This window comes from Aquarana catesbeiana, linkage group LG01, assembly GCF_042186555.1.
Source record: "Aquarana catesbeiana isolate 2022-GZ linkage group LG01, ASM4218655v1, whole genome shotgun sequence".
NCBI lineage: Eukaryota > Metazoa > Chordata > Amphibia > Anura > Ranidae > Aquarana > Aquarana catesbeiana.
In genome coordinates, this window is record NC_133324.1 from 989,855,320 (window position 1) to 989,874,978 (window position 19,659).

General features: G+C 46.0%; 1 protein-coding gene across 1 annotated transcript in view; it reads left to right on the forward strand.

Moving 5' to 3' along the window:
• The window catches only part of LOC141124056 (proteinase-activated receptor 1-like), an 84,691-nt gene that overhangs the window by 12,349 nt on the left and 52,683 nt on the right, over positions 1 to 19,659 (forward strand). The window contains exons 2-4 of the mRNA XM_073612139.1: positions 11,282 to 11,332; positions 18,829 to 18,846; positions 19,468 to 19,485. Of these exons, the coding sequence (XP_073468240.1) occupies positions 11,282 to 11,332; positions 18,829 to 18,846; positions 19,468 to 19,485 (87 nt within the window). The remainder of the gene's footprint in view (positions 1 to 11,281; positions 11,333 to 18,828; positions 18,847 to 19,467; positions 19,486 to 19,659) is intronic.

Here is a 19,659-nt window from a genome sequence, read left to right on the forward strand (position 1 = left end):
CACATTGCCTTCTGGAGGTGGCAAGTCCAAGCTGCCATTCTGGAGACACCTGTAAAACTCCGTCTGGGTGATGACTCCACCATCAGACATCCAGCCATTCTTCCCCACGTCCACATACAGGAAGTCGTAAGTAGCCGACACCACCGCCAACATCACAATACTATTGAAACCCTTATAGTTGGAATAGTATGACCCCGAGTTGGGTGGTGGGACGACGTGGACGTGTTTCCCATCAATTGCCCCTCTGCACTTAGGAAAGTCCCACCGCTGGTCAAAGTGGGAGGCTACAGTCTGCCATTCCTGTGGCGTGGAAGGAAACTGTGGAGTCAAACAAAAAAATATATAATCATTTTGCCCATAAACAGGGAAAGCAGATTAGACATAAACATTCTTGGCCAACATCAGTATAACATTTATTTGAGGGAGTTTTTAAAGACCAAAGTATAAGGTACACCTATCATATTCCCCCCCCCCCCCTCTCATGGGCCATTTCTAACATTATGGGGGGGGGTGGAATCTTGGACAGGTAACCCTCTTCACTTCATTGAGAGATGAATGCCTAAATACAGGGTATTACTTGGAACAGCCCCTCCTTAGTTACACTATTGGCAGACCACTGGACAGGTAAGAAGTGTCATAATACAAAGATATAAATACACATTGTACACATTTGAGCACATTTGGACATTCTGCTATTACCTATCAAGATAATAATAGGATACAAAAACTTTAAACAGTACCATTGGAAAGTATACAGGCAGGCTCTTGCACTACATGCTTTGGGGAATTCATCCATACATCTGACCAGTAAAGAGATGAGTATAGTGTGTATGGGTTTGGCAAAGTCAGCAGATAGATTATTGAGGATAGATAGAGGATTGGTATCAGCTAACTTAGCAGTTGGGGGGAGGGAGGGTTCTAAATGATTTGGGGACCCCCCAAAAAAGCCTCTGGCACTCTGCCTGAATTTAAAGCACAAATCACATTTAAAAACATTTTAGGGGGTGTTTGGGGTAAAGCACTACTATGGAGCTGATAAAATACATTGTTAAGTGACTACATGAGGTGAATATAGAGCCAGGAGACACCATGCTGGGGAGGTAAGTGAAGGCAAATATGTATGTATGAAGGACAAAAAAAATAATTACCTAAAAATCCAGCATGCATGAGGACAAAGGGGAAAATCACAGCATATTACAATCATGGTAATTAGGGAATGAGGAAAGAAATACAATATATTATCAAACATTAAATACAATAAAATGTGATATAAAAGGATAAAAATCTTACCTTCATATACTCCTTCTGCAGGACCTGGATGATGGCAGAACAGGTCTCTGGGATAATGATCCCCAGAGCCTGGGGGGAGATGCCTGTCGAGAACTTCAAGTCCTGCAGGCTTCTCCCTGTCGCCAAGTACCGCAGGGTGGTGATGAGCCTCTGCTCCGGAGTGATGTCTTGCCTCATGCAGGTATCCTGCCTGCTGATATAGGGGGTCAGCAAAGCCAACAAACGGTGAAACACGGGGTCCGTCATCCGGAGAAAGTTCCTGAAATCATCAGGATTATTCTCACAGATCTCACGGAGCAAAGGCATATGACAGAACTGGTCATGCTGAAGCAACCAATTCTTGGTCCATGAACTCCTCCCCACCCTGTTCATGGACTGGACTTGTGTCAAGGTCAGGACCCCAACACCAAGCCCCCGCACAGCACAAACTCTACGAGGAGTACGCATACGAAACATGGCTAGAAAACGGTCGGCTGCTCAGAAAGAAGTAACAGAACGCACTGAAGAACAGCAAGGCCTGTGAAGAGCGACCTGAAAAACAGTAACAAGCGGACAAGATTGCGCTGAATAATCAAATACAAACTGACTGCACGCACTGAAGAGCAGATACAAACCCACAAGCACAAACTGAACGGCAGAAAACGATCTGAAAACCACGAGTCTGAAAAAGTGCGAATCGTCTTTCACCAAACTTTTACTAACATGAGATTAGCAAAAGGAGCCCAAAGGGTGCTGCGCTTGGTTCTGAACTGGCCTTTTCTAGTCTCGTCGTACGTGATTGACGTCACCGCATTTTTGACGATCGGAAATTCCAACAACTTTGTGCGACCGTGTGTACGCAAAACAAGTTTGAGCCAACATCCGTCGGAAAAAATTCATGGATTTTGTTGTCGGAATGTCCGATGAATGTCCGATCGTGTGTACGGGGCATTACAGTGTTGTGGCACCACCACCACCAAAGGCCCAATTTTTCTGCCTTTGTTCAACAGGGGCATGTAATTACAATTCTTGATCTAATATTTCACAGCAGGGCCCTGTGAGGGCTTACAGTGTTGTGGCAACACCAACACCTAAGGCCCAAATTTCTGATGAGTATATAGGGCAGGCCCCTACTTTCAAACATCCAACTTACAAACGACTCCTACTTGCAAATGGAAGGAGACAACAGGAAGTGAGATGAAATCTACCCCTAGGAAGGGAAATTCTCTCCTGTAAGAGTTAATATGGGAAAAACATTTCTCCTTTCCACTGATGCTTTATCACCAATCCTTGTTTCACAAAAAAAAACAAATTTTCAAAAAACATTTGTCATTGGGACAGAAAGTGAGGTGAAATCTTCTGAAGAGGAGCACAGACAGCAAAACAAATGTCACAGGGGTGATAACCCTTCCCTATGTTTTCCAAAAAGATTAAAAAAGATTTTTTTGCTGGAGCTAAACATGTTAAAAATGTACCCGTTCAAAATTACAAACAGATTCTACTTAACAACAAACCTACAGTCCCTGTCTTGTTTGCACCGCCTGTATACTGCTGTTCAGAGTATATAGGGCCTGGTGGCCGCACACCTTTCCTTATTTTAATTTGGGTGCGGGGTTCCCCTTAATATCCATACAAGACCCAAAGGGCCTGGTAATGGACTGGGGGGTACCCATGCCGTTTGTCTCACTGATTTTCATCCATATTGCCAGGACCCGACATTACATTAAACCCGCAAGCAGTTTTAAATGACTTTTATTCCTTTAAAAATGACATTTGGTGCAGGGACTGTTCTAAAAACGGGAAACACGCGTCACTTTACAGGCATACTATAGACACCCCCCAGGTACGATATTTAAAGGAATATTTCACTTTTTTTTTACTTTAAGCATTATTAAAATCACTGCTCCCGAAAAAACGGCCGTTTTTAGAACTTTTTTATGCATTGATACATGTCCCCTGGAGCAGGACCCGGGTCCCCAAACCCTTTTTAGGACAATACCATGCAAATTAGCCTTTAAAATGAGCACTTTTGATTTCGAATGTTTGAGTCCTGTCGCGGACACTGGCTGCAAGGACCTTTTTCTGTCCACATTCACCCTGTTATTTGGTATTTCTATATTAATCTTTTATTTTTTTTGAACTTGCCCAATACATGATTCTTGAAAGAGCTGATCACATTAACCTGCAGAGACGAACTGTCTGGTCACCAGGTCTGCCTTAAGTGTTGTGTTAATTAACATGTTAATTATATTATTGTCTTTTAAGTTTTTGCTAGAGGGGAGGGGGGAGTGTCCATGAGTCAGCCCTACCTCGTTATCTAACCCCTTGTGTTAAATGTGTATAAAAAGGCTGTGTTCTGTCCAATAAAGCAGTCAAGATTCTACAAGCTATTATCGACTAGACTTGTATTTACTGCAGCTATAATATTATATCTGTCTGATGGTCATACTGGAGTAAGCGGTGTTATTGACGGAGGCACTCAGTGGAGTGTGGAATAGGATCCGTCACAATTGGTGGCAAGCTCTGGGATGCTTCCTCTTGCCTAGGCACACCCAAATCACCACCGGGACCCCCTGCTCCTAACAGCAGATGGAACATCACTACGCCAGACTCAAGCGCAGCACCTTGAAGGATCTCTTGGAAGCCCGTGGAAAAGTCTCCAGCAACAAATCCAAAGCGACTCTCATCACCGAACTAATAGAGATTGATCAGGCCAGTAACCCACCAGCAGATACCTCAGAGGCGGCAAAGTTCCAGCGTGACGTCCAGTGGCGACTGGCCTTGTATGGTACTCACCCCCCGCAGGAGGTTATCAGTCAAGTGTTAACAGAGGTGTCCCAGCTGCGAATGGCTGAACTCCAGCGGGACCAAGGAGCGTCAGTTATGTTCAACCGGGAAGCTCCAGCGGCCCGCAAAAAGCTACCCTATGCCGCCTTCCGCATGTTTCAAGATGGTGAAGATGAGATGGATGTTTACCTGCAAATGTTTGAGCGTCAATGCGGTCTCCAAGGTGTCAATAAAGCAGATTGGGTCACACTCCTGGTCAGCCGTCTCACAGGAAGGGCTGCAGAGGCAGACAATAATGTCCCTGATGAGATCAGCCAGGACTATGACCGGGTAAAAGAAAGACTATTGGCTCGCTTCGGCATTACTCCAGAGGCACACCGTTTGAGGTTTCGCAACCTCCGCCGAAAGGAGAGAGAGCTTTACACAGAATGGGCTCATCAAATGACCCGAGCAGCGGAGAGTTGGATGACCGGGCGCCAAGCTGTTACCATGGCAGATGCGCTCCAGCTAATCCTCCTGGAACAATTCTATGATCATACCCCACATGAAGTTAGAGACTGGGTAAAGGATCGGCGGCCAGTCACAGTAGATGAAGCTGCCACCCTAGCTGACCAATACGTGGATTCAAGGCGGACTGTACAACCAGAGCCTAAGACCCCAGCTCGGCCTGTCCCCAACATTCCACGGAGCGTTGCCCCTCCACACCAGCCGTCAATCCCCGGCCCCACTCAGCTACCATCTTCACGAGGAAAAGGGGACCTCTGCTACAGATGCAACCAATCAGGGCATGTTAGGAGGTATTGTCCGCAGAATGTTTCCCAGGACGCGCGGAACAACAGGCCCCTTGGACCTGCCCGGGCTGCTGCACACTGTCTGGAGAGAGATGATGTGACTTACCCAAGCGAGGAGAATATTGGAATTCTACATGAGGCAGACCCTGTGCAAGCTGCCACTACAGATAATCGTTTGCACCATCGACAAGCCGTGTGGATTAATGGTCGGGCTGCCCAGGGACTGCGGGACACGGGAGCTACTATTACCCTGATACAGTCCCGAATGATAAACCCGGCAGAGCAGACGGGACGGTCTGTGGCTGTGCGGGTGGCCGGGGGAAATGTTATGCGGGTCCCCACTGCCAGGGTTCACCTTGATTGGGGTTCGGGGGCCAAAGAAGTGGAAGTGGGAATAATGCAGAACTTACCTGCAGAGGTTTTGTTGGGCAACGATTTGGGACGTTTAAATTCAGCCTTCTCCCTGGATGTATCCCCGGAAGCCTATCCTGTTACCACCCGCCAGCAAGCCCGGATGGAGGTGCGCTCCCTCGAGGACGGGACCCAGGTAAGACCTGTCACCCCTGACCTAGACTGTACTATCCCAACTAACCCTATCCCGACTTGGGCTTCTCCCCAAGAATTTGCTCAGGCAACTCTTAGCGACCCTTCCTTAGCTAGCTATAGGGAAAGAGCAGGATTGGACCCTGGGGGGTTGGAGAGGGAGCGAATAGAGTGGGTCCAGGGATTACTCTATCGGGTTACTGAGGGAAAGACAGCCTCCCATCCACCCAAGCGGCAGCTGGTTGTGCCGCAGAAATATCGTCATGACCTGCTGCGCATTGGGCATGACATACCCTTAGCCGGACACCTGGGGATGTCCCGGACCCTCCACCATCTGACTCAGTCATTTTTTTGGCCGGGGATTACAGGGGATGTCCGACAGTATTGCCGGACCTGTGACACATGCCAGCGGGTGGGTAAGCATGGGGGCCCGCTGAAAGCTCCCCTACACCCTTTACCGATCATTGATGAACCCTTTAGCCGTGTTGCCGTAGACCTGGTTGGACCATTGCCCAGACCTAGTCCTTCTGGGAAGAGATATATCCTTACTGTGGTGGATTATGCCACCCGGTACCCAGAGGCCATTCCCCTGGCAAATATCCATGCAGAAACTGTGGCTGATGCTTTGCTCCGGATCTTTGCCAGGGTGGGTTTCCCTCGGGAAATCATCTCTGACCAGGGGACCCAGTTCACTGCTGAGCTCACTCAGCAGTTATGGAGGCTGTGTGGGATAAAGCCCCTACAGAGCTCTCCCTATCACCCCCAGACCAACGGACTGTGTGAGAGGTTCAATGGAACACTGAAACAGCTGCTTAGGACATTTGCAACCTCTCACAGGGATTGGGAGAGATATCTGCCACACCTTCTCTTCGCTTATCGGGAGGTGCCGCAGGAATCTACCGGGTTCTCCCCATTTGAGTTACTGTATGGGAGGCGGGTGAGGGGGCCCCTAGATCTAGTCAGAGCCCACTGGGAAGGGGGAATTGATCCCCAAGGGTCCTCTATCGTAGCATACGTTCTTGAGTTTAGGGACAGACTGAAGGAGCTCACGGACACTGTCCAGGAGAACCTTCGGGCTGCCCAAAGGCGGCAGAAACGATGGTACGATCGTACTGCTCGGAACCGCACTCTGGAGGTTGGGCAGAAGGTTCTTGCCCTCAGACCAACCAAGCAGGACAAGTTACAGGCCACTTGGCAGGGACCTTACCGGGTTGTGGCAAAGCTCTGTGACACAACCTACCTAGTGGCTAAATGTTCGGATGAAAGAGTCCGACGGACCTTTCATGTGAACATGTTGAAAGCATACTGGGAAAGATCAGGAGAGGTAGCCGCTATATGTGCTCCAGCTGTGGAAGATTCTGAGAATCTTCCCCTGCTGGTGCTCCCGGAGCTAAATAGAATTACTGCAGGGATAGAGATGATAAAGCTTGACGACCAGCTAGGGCCGACGCAGAGAGAACAAGCTAGACAGGTCCTTAGTCAGAGAAGGGAAATGTTCTCCACAGTCCCTGGGTACACTACTATGGCAGTGCACCGTGTGGAGACCCCGGGACAACTGCCACTAAGACAGGCAGCTTACCGGATACCTGACGCAGTGAGAGAGGGGATGTGTCATGAGATTAAGGAGATGCTTGAATTGGGAGTCATTGAGCCATCCAGCAGCCCCTGGGCTTCCCCGGTGGTCCTTGTACCGAAGCGGGATGGCACAACTCGCTTCTGTGTAGACTACCGCAGATTAAATGAGTGCACCACCACTGATGCTTACCCTATGCCCCGGGTCGATGATCTGTTAGATCGCATTGCTCGGGGAAAATTCCTGACAACCCTTGACCTATGCAAAGGATACTGGCAAATTCCTCTGGATGCGGAATCTATTCCAAAATCGGCGTTCATTACCCCATTTGGCTTATACCAGTCTAAAGTAATGCCATTTGGGATGAAGAATGCACCGGCGACTTTCCAGAGGATGGTAGATCAACTCCTCGATGGCCTCCAGGACTATGCTTGTGCATATCTGGACGACATTGCGATCTACAGTGATACCTGGGAGGACCATCTGGTTCATCTGGGTGTCGTGCTAGACCGCATCAAGGCTGCAGGACTAACCCTTAAGCCAGAGAAATGCAGCATAGGGATGTCCGAGGTACAGTACCTTGGACATCGAGTAGGCAGTGGACAACAACGACCTGAGCCTGCTAAGATTGAGGCCGTTGCCAAGTGGCCAACCCCCCCGTACTAAAACCCAGGTCCTGGCGTTTCCTCGGCACAGCTGGGTACTATAGGAAATTTGTCCCGCAATATAGTTCCATCGCTAAGTCCCTGACAGACCTGACTAAGAAGCACCTTCCCCGACAGGTACTGTGGTCCCCCGAGTGTGAAGCTGCCTTCCAACAATTAAAGAATGCACTAACTTCAGCTCCTGTTCTAGCTGCCCCTGACCCAACCAAACGTTTTTGTGTCCACACAGATGCCTCTACATTCGGTCTGGGGGCAGTACTGAGCCAAGTAGGACCTGATGGCGGTGAGCACCCAGTGGCCTACATCAGTCGGAAGCTGCTACCCAGGGAAGTCGGTTATGCAGCCGTGGAGAAGGAGTGTTTGGCGCTGGTGTGGGCTCTCAAGAAATTCCAACCTTATCTCTACGGACGATCTTTTACGGTGCTCACCGACCACAATCCATTAATCTGGCTTAATCAGGTCTCCGGGGATAATGGACGTTTGTTACGATGGAGCTTGGCACTGCAGCCCTACAATTTTACCATACAGTATCGGCCAGGAAAGCAGAATGGGAATGCTGATGGACTTTCCCGGCAAACAGAACTATAAAACTCTCCCGGACAGCCCCAAGCTGACCCGTGGTGGATCTAGTTGGGTCTGCCGGACTATGGGACAGGGGGGGGCACTGTCGCGGACACTGGCTGCAAGGACCTTTTTCTGTCCACATTCACCCTGTTATTTGGTATTTCTATATTAATCTTTTATTTTTTTGAACTTGCCCAATACATGATTCTTGAAAGAGCTGATCACATTAACCTGCAGAGACGAACTGTCTGGTCACCAGGTCTGCCTTAAGTGTTGTGTTAATTAACATGTTAATTATATTATTGTCTTTTAAGTTTTTGCTAGAGGGGAGGGGGGAGTGTCCATGAGTCAGCCCTACCTCGTTATCTAACCCCTTGTGTTAAATGTGTATAAAAAGGCTGTATTCTGTCCAATAAAGCAGTCAAGATTCTACAAGCTATTATCGACTAGACTTGTATTTACTGCAGCTAGAATATTATATCTGTCAGATGGTCATACTGGAGTAAGCGGTGTTATTGACGGAGGCACTCAGTGGAGTGTGGGATAGGATCCGTCACAGTATACTGTGTGTTTGTACTGTATTTATACTGTGTATGTATACTGTGTGTATGTATACTGTGTATGTATACTGTGTGTTTGTACTGTATGTATACTGTGTGTATGTATACTGTGTGTGTGTATACAGTGTATGTGTTCTGTGTGTGTGTGTACTGTATGTGTATTGTGTGTATGTACTGTGTATACTGTATGTGTATACTGTATGTATACTGTATGTGTGTATGTATACTGTGTGTATGTATACTGTGTGTTTGTACTGTATGTATACTGTGTGTATGTATAATGTGTATGTATACTGTGTGTTTGTACTGTATGTATACTGTGTGTATGTATACTGTGTATGTATAATGTGTATGTATACTGTGTGTATGTATACTGTGTATGTATAATGTGTATGTATACTGTGTGTATGTATACTGTGTATGTATACTGTGTGTATGTATAATGTGTATGTATACTGTGTGTTTGTACTGTATGTATACTGTGTGTATGTATACTGTGTGTATGTGTACTGTGTGTTTGTACTGTATGTATACTGTGTGTATGTATACTGTGTGTTTGTACTGTATGTATACTGTGTGTATGTATACTGTGTATGTGTACTGTGTGTGTGTGTACTTTATGTATACTGTGTGTATGTACTGTGTATACTGTATGTGTGCATGTATACTGTGTATACTGCCTGTGTATACTGTATGTGTATACTGTATGTGTGTGTGTATACTGTGTATGTATACTGTGTGTATGTATACTGTGTATGTATACTGTGTGTTTGTACTGTATGTATACTGTGTATGTATACTGTGTGTTTGTACTGTATGTATACTGTGTGTATGTATACTGTGTATGTATACTGTGTGTGTGTGTGTACTGTATGTATACTGGGTGTATGTATACTGTATGTATACTGTGTGTTTGTACTGTATGTATACTGTGTGTGTGTATACTGTGTATGTATACTGTGTGTGTGTATACTGTGTATGTATACTGTGTGTTTGTACTGTATGTATACTGTGTGTATGTATACTGTGTATGTATACTGTGTATGTATACTGTGTATGTATACTGTGTGTGTATACTGTGTGTTTGTACTGTATGTATACTATGTGTATGTATACTGTGTATGTATACTGTGTGTATGTATACTGTGTATGTATACTGTGTGTGTATACTGTGTGTTTGTACTGTATGTATACTGTGTGTATGTATACTGTGTATGTATAATGTGTATGTATACTGTGTGTTTGTACTGTATGTATACTGTGTGTATGTATACTGTGTATGTATACTGTGTATGTGTCGTTGTGGTGTCACTATGGTGACTGAGTGATACTAGGGAGTGCTCCACCATTCCCCAATAGGAGGTTGCGATCCCTGTGCAGGTGGGCGGGGCCTGGGTGGGCGGGTGTGAGTGGGGGTTGGGATGCACAGTTATATGCACACACATAAAAAGGAGCTCTCACACATGAGCAGCCATTACCCGTCTAGGCTCTGAAGAAAGGGGTTCTCCCCAGAAACGCGTCAGCCATTGTCTCATCTACCTGATGTCCGGTCCAGGGCTTTTTGATGTTTGATTCTGCTCACCTGCAGCTATTGTCTATGCCTGATATTTTAAGCTCGCTTGTGAGTATCCATTTGCTGTTTTTACTTTTTTAATAAATGTTACCAGTGGTAATGCACTACGTCGGTGCGCCGTCCTTTCTTTCCTATTCTTTTTTGTAGTCTATGAATACTCAATATTCTGAGGAGAGCTGCAAGACGGCAATTACCACTGAGGCATTCAGTCATACCACACGTTGAGGAACTCATTACCTGAGCGCAGGAGAGATATTTTTTTTTTTAATCTGGGGGTTCTGCCATAAGGTGGTACACTGGGGGGGCTCTGACGTAAGGTGGCACTCCGCGGACTGTGATTATAGAGAGAATGTTGGGACTCTGATGTAAGGGAGGACTCTGATGTGAGTGTGGCGGTCATCCCGACTGCTGTACTCAATATGTTGTTTTGTTTGTTATTTACTCCTGACGTGACGACCATCTGTAAGCCCGGGGGCCCCATAATCTTCTATTGCCCGGGGGCCCCCATAATCTTCTATTGCCCGGGGGCCCCATAAACTTCTCTTGCCCGGGGGGCCCCATAATCTTCTATTGCCCGGGGGGCCCCATAAACTTCTCTTGCCCGGGGCCCCATAATCTTCTATTGCCCGGGGCCCCCATAAACTTCTCTTGCCCGGGGCCCCATAATCTTCTATTGCCCGGGGGCCCCCATAATCTTCTCTTGCCCGGGGGGTCCCATAATCTTCTATTGCTTGGGGGCCCCATGAGTTGTCAGTCCGCCCCTGCTCTCATTCTGACTTTTATCCTTATTACAAATACCAGTCATATACTGTAATTATAACATGGAAATTTGCCTTTATACTGCTTTATTATTGAAAGTCATTAAAAAGTAAAAAATAAAAAGGAGAAATGTGTATTTTACATAGAAATATAAATCCTGAGAATGGACGGATTTCTAAATGATTTTCTCTTTTCAGGTCTTCCCACATTTGGCCCCGATGTCTCTATAGAAGTTCATAATATTGATGGTATGTAATGTATTGTATATTCTACACATATCAGTTATAGGTGAGGAAATATCTCTGTGTAGATAAGGTCGGGGTCTCTTCATGATTGATGGGACCTCTGGAGTTCCATTTGTGCTCCTGTTCATCATCCAATAAGATTTCAGAGATCCAATGACTCCTCACCCATCCCATGTCCTCTATGGTGTCTGTCCCCGGAGAGGAGATCATTGCCCAGTGGTGGAGGAATTGATGTGCAGATAATGTTTGTCTCACTATATATGAAGTGTTTGGACTCGGACAGTTTTTATTGCGCTGCTCTCTGTAATAAGTGGTCAGTTTTGAACTAAGCACAGACTTTTCTAATTTCATTAAGGGAAATTATGCTTTTATTTATGGAATATAAAACTCGTATATAATTGCCACAAACATTAAATTTTGTAATTTAATATTTGTCATGGCTCCCAGGTCCCCAACACATCTCCCATCATCCCACCCCACCTACATGGAGTCAGACCTGCCAGCCAAACCCTCCATTCTGTCCCCCAATGCCTCATATGCAGCTCCAACCACCACAGGGGGGATTTTGCTAAGAAATAGAATGACTCCAGGGAAGGGCAACAAAACTGATAAGGGGACTGGAGGACCTCAGCTATGAGAGCTGGGGGGGGGTTATGGGGGATAGATGAGCTCAGTTATGGGGGCTGAGGAGCTTAGTCATTGGGGATGGAGGACCTCCATTATGGAAATGGAGAAGCTCAGTTATGGAGGATGGAGGAGCTGAGTTATGGAGGATAGAGGATCTGAGTTATGGGGAATGGAGGAGCTTGCATGTAGGAGATGAAGGACCTCAGTTATGGTATATGGAAGGCCTCAGTTATGGGGGATGGAAGACCTCAATTATGGCAGATAAAAGACCTCAGTTGTAGGGGACAGAGGAGCTCAGTTATAGGAGATGGGGGAGCTCATTTATGGGGGATGGAGGAACTTAGTTACGGGGGATTGAGGACCTCAGTTATTGGGGGTGATGAATCTCAATTTTGGGGGATGGAAGACTTTAAAAAGGGACGTGAAGGAGCTCAGTTATGGTGGATGGAGGAGCTCAGTTATGGGGGATGGAGGAGCTTAATTATGGCGGATGGAGGAGCTCAGTTATGGCGGATGGAGGAGCTCAGTTATGGTGGATGGAGGAGCTCAGTAATGGGGAATGGAGGACTTCAGTTATGGTGGATGGAGGACCTCAGTTATGGTGGATGGAGGAGCTCAGTTATGGTGGATGGAGGAGCTCAGTTATGGGGGATGGAGGAGCTCAGTTATGGCGGATGGAGGAGCTCAGTTATGGCGGATGGAGGAGCTCAGTTATGGCGGATGGAGGAGCTCAGTTATGGCGGATGGAGGAGCTCAGTTATGGGAGATGGAAAAGCTCAATTATGGGGAATGGAGGACTTCAGTTATGGTGGATGGAGGACTTCAGTTATGGTGGATGGAGGACTTCAGTTATGGTGGATGGAGGACTTCAGTTATGTGGATGGAGGACTTCAGTTATGGTGGATGGAGGAGCTCAGTTATGGTGGATGGAGGACTTCAGTTATGGTGGATGGAGGACTTCAGTTATGGTGGATGGAGGAGCTCAGTTATGGTGGATGGAGGAGCTCAGTTATGGTGGATGGAGGAGCTCAGTTATGGTGGATGGAGGAACTCAGTTATGGGGGATGGAGGAGCTCAGTTATGGCAGATAGGGGACTTCAGTTATGGAAGATGGGGGAGCTCAGTTAAGGCAGATAAAGGAGCTCCATTATGGGGGATGGAGGAGCTCAGTTATGGCGGATGGAGGAGCTCAGTTATGGGGAATGGAGGACTTCAGTTATGGTGGATGGAGGACTTCAGTTATGGTGGATGGAGGACTTCAGTTATGGTGGATGGAGGAGCTCAGTTATGGTGGATGGAGGAGCTTAGTTATGGTGGATGGAGGAGCTCAGTTATGGGGGATGGAGGAGCTCAGTTATGGCAGATAATGGAGCTCCATTATGGGGGATGGAGGAGCTCAGTTATGGGGGATTGAAGACATCAGATATGGGAGATAAAAGGATCTCAGTTATGGTGGATGGAGGACTTCAGTTATGGTGGATGGACGAGCTCAGTTATGTAGGGTGAGAAGCTCAGTTATGGCAGATAGGGGACTTCAGTTATGGCAGATGGAGGAGCTCAGTTAAGGCAGATAAAGGAGCTCCATTATGGGGGATGGGGAAGCTCAGTTATGGGGGATTGAGGACCTCAGATATGGGGTATGAAGGACCTGTCAGGAGCCATGAATCAGACTGAGACAGAAAATGCAGTAAAAACCACGCCTTTAATGTGATGGTAAAAATGGTACAGATCAGTAAATGTAGTCAAAACATAAGCCAGGGCATCGGAAGCCAAAATGGGTAATCAGACGAGCCAGGAATCGGGAAACCAGAAATCAGCGTAGAAGAACATGATCAGGAACCAGATGGGACGTCGGCCGAGCAAAGTCTTTAACAGGAACACAGCAGAGACACTCCAGATATGTTGACCAGGTGAAGGCACAAAAGGAATGAATAAGGCAGTTTAAATAGCCAAAAGGGGCTGGCTGTAGGCGGGACTGATGAGCAGGTCTCTGACCCCTGACAGTACCCCCCTCCTCAATAACCCCTCCCCCTTGGAGGGGCACCAGGTTTGACGGGAAAAACTTTATGGAAAGCACGGAGGACAGGAGAGAGGAGAGTGAAGAGGTTGCACAAGACCATAACCACTTTCTGAAAACATGTATTACTGCATTGTAGTGACCAGGAAAGAACCTCAACATGATGCCAATCAAAAGAGGGATTGTGCCTCTGTGACCAAGGATAACCAATGACCACTGGGTAATGAGGTGAGGAAATGACTTGAAATTGGATTATCTCATGTTGAAGAAGAGCACCTATGGCCATGGTCAAAGGAGCAGTCTCATGAGTTACATTGACAGGCTGTAAATGTCTCTCATCAATGGCCTCAATGGCAAGTGGAATGGCACGAAGCTGCAGCAGAATCAAGTGCTTAGACACAAAGGCACTATCTATGAGTCTGTGTTTTTCGATGAACGACTCAGACCAAGAAAGGGTAACCAGAACTAGAGGCTTATACTTCATAATAACTGGGGATGCAGCAACACCACCTAAGGTCTGTCCCCTACAGGACCTTAAGGTGAGGGCGTTTTTTGGACGGTTAGGATAAGACTTCAAAAAGTGACCTGCCTGGACACAATAAAGGCACAATCTCTCCCTCCTCCTAAAGGCCCTCCTCTGAGAGATGTGTGAAGCCCAACTGCATGGGTTCTACTTCACTGGCGGTCTCGGTACCAGGAGGCATGGGAGGTGAGGGAGACAAGGGTGGGGATACAAAGCTTGGAGCCAAATGTGCAGGAGGCTTCCGCAAGCGCTCCTTAAAGGAAGGTCTTTCTCAGAGTCTGGAGTCAATGAGGATGGCAAATGTGATTAACTTCTCCAGATTTGTAGGTATATCTCGGGCTGCTATTTCATCCTTAATGTTATCCGAGAGACTATGAGAAAAAGCAGCCACGAGGGCCTCATCGTTCCAAGCAACCTCTGCTGCCAGAGTATGGAATTCAATGGCGTTACTCTGCAACAGTTCTCGTACCCTGTTTGATGGAAATGAGACTTTTTACAGCAGAAGCAAAGCATGTGGAAACATCAAATGACCCTTTTAAAGGACGCCACAAACTCAAGGTAACTCAGGACAATGGGTTTTTGCTTCTCTCAAAGAGGGTTTTCCAAAGCTCTATCAGAAAGCAAAGAAATAATAAAGCCCGCTTTGCTTCTGTCCATGGGGGACGCCTGGGGGCAACATCATAAAGTATATACTAACCTCGTTCAGAAACCCTCTGTATTGGACTGGATCGCCCCCACATTTCTAGGAAAGCGGAGCAGAACCAGAAATACCTCTTATAGAGGTAATACTCGAGGCGGGTGCCTGCACAGAGACTGGAGCAGCGCCAGGGACGGCCTGCAGCATAGGTTGTACCGGAACAGCCACAGTGGGAGGATCCAGGTGAGCCGTGCGAATCAGGAGCGTGTGTAATGCCATGGCAAACTGATCCATGCGGCGATCCTGCTCATCCAATCTGGAAAAAATATCTCTACTAGATTGATTGCCTGCATCTTCTGAATTCATGGCCTTCACATACTGTCAGGAACCATGAATCAGACTGAAACAGAAAATGCAGTAAAAATCACACCTTTAAATAAATGTAAGAGCAGAGCCAGCTTAACAGATGACATTATACCAGAGAGCATGAGTTATGAAGAATTACCGCAAAATTAATATTCTACAATATCTTGAAAAAGTATTCATACCCCTTGAAATTTTCCATATTTTGTCATTTTACAACCAAAAACGTAAATGTATTTTATTGGGATTTTATGTGATAGACCAACACAAAGTGTCACATAATTGTGAAGTGGAAGGAAAATGATAAATGATACAAATAAATATGTGAAAAGTGTGGGGGGGGGGCATTTGTATGGCGCCCCCCGGAGTCAATACTTTGTAGAACCCCCTTTCTCTACAAGTCTTTTTGGGGATGTCTCTACCAGCTTTGCACACCTAGAGAGGACATTTTTGCCCATTCTTCTTTGTAAAATATCTCAAGCTCTGTCAGATTGGATGGAGAGCGTCTGTGAACAGAAATTTTCAAGTCTTGCCACAGATTCTCAATGTGATTTAGGTCTGGACTGTGACTGGGCCATTCTAACACATGAATATGCTTTGATCTAAACCATTCCATTGTAGCTCTGGCTGGATGTTTCGGGTCGTTGTCCTGCTGGAAGGTGAACCTCCGCCCCAGTCTCAAGTCTTTTGTAGACTCTAACAGGTTTTCTTCTAAGATTGTCCTGTATTTGTCTCCATCCATCTTCCCATCAACTCTGACCAGCTTCCCTGTCCCTGCTGAAGAAAACCATCCCCACCACATGATGCTGCCACCACCATGTTTCACGGTGGGGATGGTGTGTTCAGGGTGATGTGCAGTGTTAGTTTTCCCCACACATAGCGTTTTGCTTTTAGGCCAAAAAGTTGAATTTTGGTCTCCTCTGACCAGATCACCTTCTTCCACATGTTTGCTGTGTCCTCCACATGGCTTCTCACAAACTACAAACAGGACTTCTTATGACTTTCTTTCACCAATGTCTTTCTTCTTGTCACTCTTCCATAAAGGGCAGATTTGTGGAGAACACGACTAATAGTTGTCCTGTGGACAGATTCTCCCACCTGAGCTGTGGATCTCTGCAGCTCCTCCAGAGTTACCATGGACCTCTTGGCTCTTCTCTGATGAATGCTCTCCTTGCCCGGCCGGTCAGTTTAGGCGGACGGCCATGTCTTGGTAGGTTTGCAGTTGTGCCATACTCTTTCCATTTTCCGATGAAATACATTCATGTTTTTGGTTGTAACATGTGGAAAATTCCAAGGGGTATGAATACTTTTTCAAGGCACTGTAATTGATGGTCATCTTATGGGCTAAATAAACTCAAAGGGCCCCTAAAAAATGTATGGATTTTTATGAATTTATAAGGTGTCTAAAATATTCAGTTATCCACCAATGAAATAAGGGCAGCGGGTACTTAGGTCTCCAGGAAAATGACGGCAACCGGATTTCCTGATGACGCCTCTATAGGCGAAATGCATAGAGATTGGGTTGCTGTCTAATATCGTGGATAACCACTGATGTGATATGCAGCTACTGCTCGCCGGGACCATCGCCAAACGGCGGGGGGGTAAACGAGTTTGGTGAGCCAGATTCAGATTGCCAGGGGCATTTGTGCAGGCTGATTAAGCTGGTGCCGGTCAGGACACATCATTTCTTTTTATTTCTTTTTTTATAATAAGCTTTATTGGATTTTTGGAGGATAACAAATCTGACAAAGTGTTCAGGAAAGTGAATGAATAGGAGCGAGTATACTCATTATTCTGAGATAGTACATAACATCAGCAAATAAACCTTAGCGTGATTGGAAAAACCATATATAGTAGCTTTAGATAATACCATAGGAAGGGATTGGTGATGAGATAAAAGTTGGAACATTTCCCTTTGTCTGCACGGAAGCCAATAAAACTGGGCAGCAGGAAGGGGGTTGTCGGGGCAAGGAAGGGGGAGGGGGGAAAAGTACACATTAACCGCCAGGCATCTGGGGGCCATGGATGGTGCAAAGCATTTCCCGGTTAGGGTGTGTGTGGGGGTGAGGAGGAAGGGTGTGGCTAGGGAAATGGGAGGGTTCATGTATATAGTTGGGGTAAAATCAAGGAGAACTAATGGAGAAGTGGATGATTGGAACAGCAAGAAAAAGAGGTGTCCGGAGAGAAAGGCACCCCTCCCCCTCCACTAACTGGGGGTGCTGGTAGACCATACATCAAAAACCAAGTAGCATATTAAAATATACCATAGAGAGACAACAGCTAATTCTAGGGTATTTGAGCAGACATCAAGGTCAGTGCTTGGTAGGGACGGGGTGGGTACAAGCACCCACTGATTCCTTAGCAACCATTGACAACCAGAAGCTGTCACATTAGTCCACATTGAATGTTTGAATGAACGTCCAAACCCTGAGCTCATCCCTCGTCCCATTGTGGTAAGCTCTATGGTCAGTGAGGACTATGGTGAGTCCACAAGGTAAACTGACTACCCCACAGGTATGTTCTCCATTTTTGGTTTGACCAATCACACGCTAGAGCTTCTTTTCCTGCCCTGGAATACTATTATTCTGCTCCAGAAGGAGAATGCAGCAGTTTTCTTCACCTGATCTGCAGGGCACGGTGTAAGGAAAGCACTATGGCCAGAATGTGAAGCCTCCATAGCAACAATAGAGGGTAGAGAAGGATCAGACTGTCCACCAATATCTGTTTATCCATCATCCCCATAGAGTTCTCACTGTACAATAGACCAGGAATGTCTTTCCACAGAATCCGGATCCCTGGAGCCCAAACTGCCTCTAAGGGGCCACGTGCTGCCATTTGGTACTCACTGTGTGGCCCTCAGGGCCCCAGAATATCAAATTCCAGGTTTGTCTTACCCAGTTGCTTACTAAGGCCAGTGAATGTCGGGATTCTACTAAATTAGATGTATACGATTTGGTTTATTAAACCTTTACTATTGATGAGTAAAGGGGTGTAATAGCAGAGATCTTAGCAGTCCCATATAATGTGTCTCCAGTCTAGGACTGGCTCCTGAACATTATGTGTGGCCCTTTGATGATGTCAGGGGTCCCCTAGTTCAAGAACTTTGACCACCACTGATATAGATGGTCCTCAGATTATACAACAAATCAGAGGTATGGACACCATAAGGGCCCCAAAATCATATCTTCTATCATGTGACCACAGTGAGCTGAGATCTGATTGGTTGCTGGGGCTCAGGTCACATGGTACATCCTCATTACTCTGTATAAAGTAACTTTTATATCAATGGAAGATCAAACCTAACTCTGTGTCTTCTCTTCTCTTATTTCCAGTGGGCATTGTCTATCCAGGTAAGGAGCTTCATTAAATGTCTTTTTATGTTTCCATCATTTTGTAACAAAAAATGTCACTTAAAGTCTGTTTGGATTTTATAGGAGTGCCCCACGCAAAAAAATAAAAAAAAAATCACAAAGTCCCCCAGGAAATTCCACTCTAGACCCTTAATCTAAAGCAAAAAAAATGTTAAGTATTAATAAACACAAAGACAACGTTTTTGACAAGTCCTTTTTTTTTAAATTAAAGTCCCACAATGTTGGAGCACATCCATCACGTCATTCAGCGCTGTTTATCCTCCTCAATCATGATGCCCATCCCCCACTGAAAGAAAAAAAATAGTCACCCACCGAGACACGTCTAGATCGTTCTCATGTCTTCCACCAAATGACGGGGTGAGTGGAAATCCACACTGATATAGATGGTCCTCAGATTATACAACAAATCAGAGCTATGAACATCATAAGGACCTCATTTACAAAAATCATATCTTCTATCATGTGACCACAGTGATCTGAGATCTGATTGGTTGCTGGGGCTCAGGTCACATGGTACATCCTCATTACTCTGTATAAAGTAACTTTTATATCAATGGAAGATCAAACCTAACTCTGTGTCTTCTCTTCTCTCATTATCAGATATCATGTACTATCCAGGTAAGGAGATTAATTATTAGAAGTCTTTTTATGTTTCCATCATTCTGTAACAAAATTGTAAATGAAAGTCTGATTGGATTTTAAGGGAGTGCCCCATACAAAAAAAACATAAAAAATCATGACCATTTACCAGGAAATCCATCCCAGACCTTTAATCTGAGCAAAAATATGTAA